Consider the following 4,128-nt stretch of genomic DNA (forward strand, 5'->3'; position numbering starts at 1 on the left):
CTAATAGGCCATTCTGAGTGTCTGGGATTCCTCTGGAGGGAGGTGAGCGAGTGACTGGGCCTGGGAGGCCGCACTCTGCGCTCCCTTGGAGAAGGGGCGGCATATTGCAAGGTGGTGTGTGGTGGTTAGCCTAACTTGTTTACAGGCGGGAGCTGGTGTCCTTCCCCCCCTCCCTGCCCTGTCTTCATTGCTTAATCTTAGCATAGTTAATAGCAAAATATGAGATCTTTAGCGTTAAAAAAGCAATGCACTTACCAACACAAATTTCTCTTTCTTGTATCTGAATGGGGTAAACTGATCTCTGAATCCATCCCAGTGTTTTAAACAACTGTGTGGTTATTTCTTTTAATGGCGGTTGAGTTGGGGATTTGGACTGTGTGTTGGGTACCTTCATCTCTGAGATTACTGTAACCTGAAAATCTTGTTTTGTTTTTCCAGTTGCAATTTCTGAGCAGTTTTGTCCGGAAGACTGTGCTCAGGTTATGACGACTAATCCCAAACCGAACAAGGCATTAAAGGTAGGGAAGAAAGCTGAGTGGGCGATGCTGGGTGGCAGGGGAGGCTGTCGCAGAACCATGCTCTGTGCGACGTCGGTCGTACATGACTGTTCTTTTTCATTTTGAGAAACTCTTACAAATGGGTGCCTATACAGTTTCCCACTATCTACAGGAAAGGTTAGGGTAGAAGAATACCGGCGATACCCAGAAAGAAGTCTAAAGTCTCTGGGACGGCATGGAGGCTAGAGTATCCCAGTTGCTATCCAAGAGACTTTTGACTATAGCAGGTAGGGGCAGCATTCTGAAACCAGTGCTCCCAGGCCTGTCAATGAAGTACTTCTACTCTCAGGACTGGGAGGCACTGGGGAAGGGACATGTTCAGCTGGTGTCTCTCAGATCTGCGAGACAGTAAATGTCTCGGACAAACCGGCTTGGCGGTGTTCTGCGCATGGGTTGTGCATGCATTGTTGCAGTTCCTTCCCAGTGTCTTAGCTCTTCATTCCAGATGTCCTGCAGTCTCTGAAGAGACAAAAGGATGATGTCTTAAAGGTTCTGGACTCGATGATCTTAAAGGTCTTTTCCAACCTAAATGATTCTGTGATTCTGAAAATAACTGTGGCAGCAAACCTGCTTGAGAAAAAGGCACAAGGCCTTGGTGTCTTTCTCATGTAACTTCGGAGTCTGGCCTGTGCACCAGGGAAACCAAATGAGGCTGTGGTCCTTGAAGCCAAGCAGGGTTGGTTTTGTTCACTACTTGGATGAGCAGTCTTCAACGAAAAGCCACAGAATGCTGAATTAAACCCTGCGTACAAGTGGCTATTCTGCTTTTGAGATGTTGCACTGGTGTCCCAGCGTAATGCTGGGAAAAGGTGTCATCTTTAGCATTCAGTATGAATTCTGGGTCCTGACAAAGGAACACAAAGGGCTTCAGTCTGCTTTACATTTATCTCCTTAAAAATCTTGCTGTTCAGTTCATACTGGGTATGTAAGGCTCACTGCTTTCTCTGACTTAAGAGGGTTACCCAAACCCAGACAACAGCAGTGCTCAGATCTCTGCTGTTTTACCCAGATGTTTTAGTGGAGCATGTGCTCTCTACAGTGCTTCGGGGGTGTTTTCCAGGTAGGGGTATCACGTTGCTGAGGGGTGGCCTGTCTCTTTTTTGCTGTCCAGAACAGCCGTTCACATAAGGGTTGCTGCTACCCTGTGCTGTTGGTATTTGCAGGTAAAGGAGGAGTCAGGAGAGAATGCCCCAGTGCTGAGTGATGATGAACTTGTGTCAATGTCCGTACGGGAGCTGAACCAGCACCTGAGGGGTCTCACCAAAGAGGAGGTCATCCGTCTGAAGCAGCGGAGGCGCACGCTGAAGAACCGGGGCTACGCTGCCAGCTGCCGCATCAAGCGTGTGACTCAGAAAGAGGAGCTGGAGAGGCAGCGGGTTGAGCTGCAGCAAGAGGTGGAGAAGCTGGCCAGAGAAAACAGCAGCATGAAGCTAGAGCTGGACGCCTTGCGCTCCAAGTACGAAGCACTCCAGACCTTTGCTCGTACTGTGGCGCGAGGGCCTATTACCCCGACCAAAGTTGCCACCACCAGTGTCATCACCATTGTGAAATCAGCCGAAATCTCATCCAGTTCTGTGCCGTTTTCAGCAGCATCCTAGTGCCCTCAGTGGGGGCAACTAGCAGCCTTTCAGAGGGGAGGGGAAAAGGCTCTTATGCATTGTTCCGGAGTCCTTGGTCACGTCAAGAATTGGCATTTTAACAATTCTCTTCCAAAAGTGCAAAAAGTAAAGGAAAAAAAAAAACGAAAAAAAAAAAACCCAATCCTACAAAGGGAACTTAACTGGCTGCTTCTATCTGGACTCGGTGGCTCCATCAACCTCTCGTGTCCAGGATTTGAGCTCTGTATGCAGTACAAGTTGCAAGATCTGCTTCCTCCTTTCCCCCTGCCTCCCCAAACCCTTCTCAGCTGTGGGCAGCTTTCCAGCTGGGAGAAGATATCTGAGGGGTCTCCGGAGTCTTCGTTGAATGATGCTCAAGAGCCAGGAAACAGGTGGACCATAGAAATCATCATGTGAGATGAATGTATGGAAAAAAGAGTTTCCTTTAGTGGCATCCTACTCCCTGTAAGAAGGGTCTCCCCTACCTTCCCCACTTCCATCTGATGTTATGAGGGCAGGGATACAGGCTTTTTGGATTAGATTTCATCCTGCTATGAGTGGATGGGAGTGGGAGGATGATGGAGACTAATGCTTGGGTCTGACCACACCCATTAGAAATAACCTTTTGTTTTCAATCCATGCTGTTAAAATTTGGAAAAATATGTATTTTACATATTTTAATATGCCCCATTACCTGTGTGGCCTATAAAAACTACATTGCAGCCTCCTTTATTCCAAGCCCAAGCTTCCCGATAGCTCCTTCCCTAAGGTGTGTCTGTGAATTGGGTATATTTATGCAGTTTATTTCTTCCAAATGATCCGCAGTCTTGAAGTAGCAGCTTTTTTTTTTCTGGATTCCCTGAAGCTTAAGGGAAGGAAGCACAGTAAATGCTGTGAAGAGCTGTGTGATGGGGAGGAGAAGGGGAGGCGAGGAAGAAAAATGCTGCGAGTATTACCAGGTGGAGGCAGAACTGGCTGCGAGAAGGTGGGACAGTTCTGCTGGGATCAGCACTATGAGAAGGGGTTTGTGCAGAGTATTTCAGAAAGACGTTTTTAAAGCACTGAAGTGTAACTAGAAGGCAGTAGTGTTCAGACGGGAGGAGAGAAGTTATAGAGCCTCCTCTTTGACAGAAGCATTGGTAGGTTAGCAATGAACATCCCAGCCGGAGAGCTGGGCTCACAAGTCTTTGACCAGAGAAGGGCTTATGGGGAGGTCAGATGGGAGCTGGAAGAGTCTTTTCCTCTCCATAGCATGTCAGGCACTGAAGTTGGGATCCAAAGAGTACAGTGAACAACCCTCAGTGTTCAGACAACCTGTGTGAATGTGACCCTGAAACTTGACGCTTTCTCTTGGGAACGGGTGAATTATCCTGAGACACACATGGAGGGCAGGGTGGAATATCGGTGTGTGTGTAGGAGACGGAAGAGTTGGGATCGAGAAGTCGTTCGTATGGCTTTGAGCAGTGGTTTGGGAGAGGGATTTCTGGCTCAGCAATGGGCAGGAGGTGGGAAGCCAAAAGGAGAGATTCTGCTGTTGCGCAGCAGTGCTGAAAAGATGAATGTTTCCAGGTCACTGTATACAAAAAAAAAAAAAAAAAATAGCTACGTTGGTGTTTGTGTGTTTTGTTGTTGTTGTTTTTTCTTTTTGAAGTAGGAAAGAAAAGGGACTGTGAGTTTTGCAGGGCAGGTCAGAGACTTGTGGAATGGACGATGCCTGTTGTCATGCAGGTGAGAAGAGAATGAGATTGCTGAAGTTTAAGATGAGGAGAAGAGCTTAGAGGATTTGGGCTCCAGAATGGAAAACAAAGATCACAGAGAAGTCACGAGTGTTTTGGACTGAAAGAGAATAATCAAGTGCTACCGTTGTTGCAAAGGGGGCAGTGAACTGGCATCTGACACACAGTATAATTTGTTGTTTGAGGCTTTGTCTTGCCTTGAATGGCAGTAAGTTTGTAGAAATTTAGTGAAGCCCT

At 47.3% G+C, this 4,128-nt stretch overlaps 1 protein-coding gene across 1 annotated transcript; it reads left to right on the forward strand.

Annotated features, from left to right (window-relative positions):
* Window positions 1-441: 441 nt before the first annotated feature.
* Window positions 442-3,731, forward strand: MAFK (v-maf avian musculoaponeurotic fibrosarcoma oncogene homolog K). The gene is made up of 2 exons (XM_009320020.1): window positions 442-518; window positions 1,721-3,731. The coding sequence occupies exons 1-2, from the start codon at window positions 483-485 to the stop codon at window positions 2,153-2,155; spliced, it is 471 nt and encodes a 156-aa protein (XP_009318295.1). The 5' UTR covers window positions 442-482; the 3' UTR covers window positions 2,156-3,731.
* The last annotated feature ends 397 nt before the right edge of the window (window positions 3,732-4,128 follow it).

This window comes from Pygoscelis adeliae, unplaced genomic scaffold, assembly GCF_000699105.1.
Source record: "Pygoscelis adeliae isolate BGI_AS28 unplaced genomic scaffold, ASM69910v1 Scaffold242, whole genome shotgun sequence".
Lineage (NCBI taxonomy): Eukaryota > Metazoa > Chordata > Aves > Sphenisciformes > Spheniscidae > Pygoscelis > Pygoscelis adeliae.

Bases quoted from the DNA above. Each gene is read 5' to 3' on its own strand.
- MAFK (XM_009320020.1), top strand. From the start codon at position 483: ATGACGACTAATCCCAAACCGAACAAGGCATTAAAG. The intron at 519-1,720 runs GTAGGGAAGAAA...TGGTATTTGCAG, and splicing joins AACCGAACAAGGCATTAAAG to GTAAAGGAGGAGTCAGGAGA.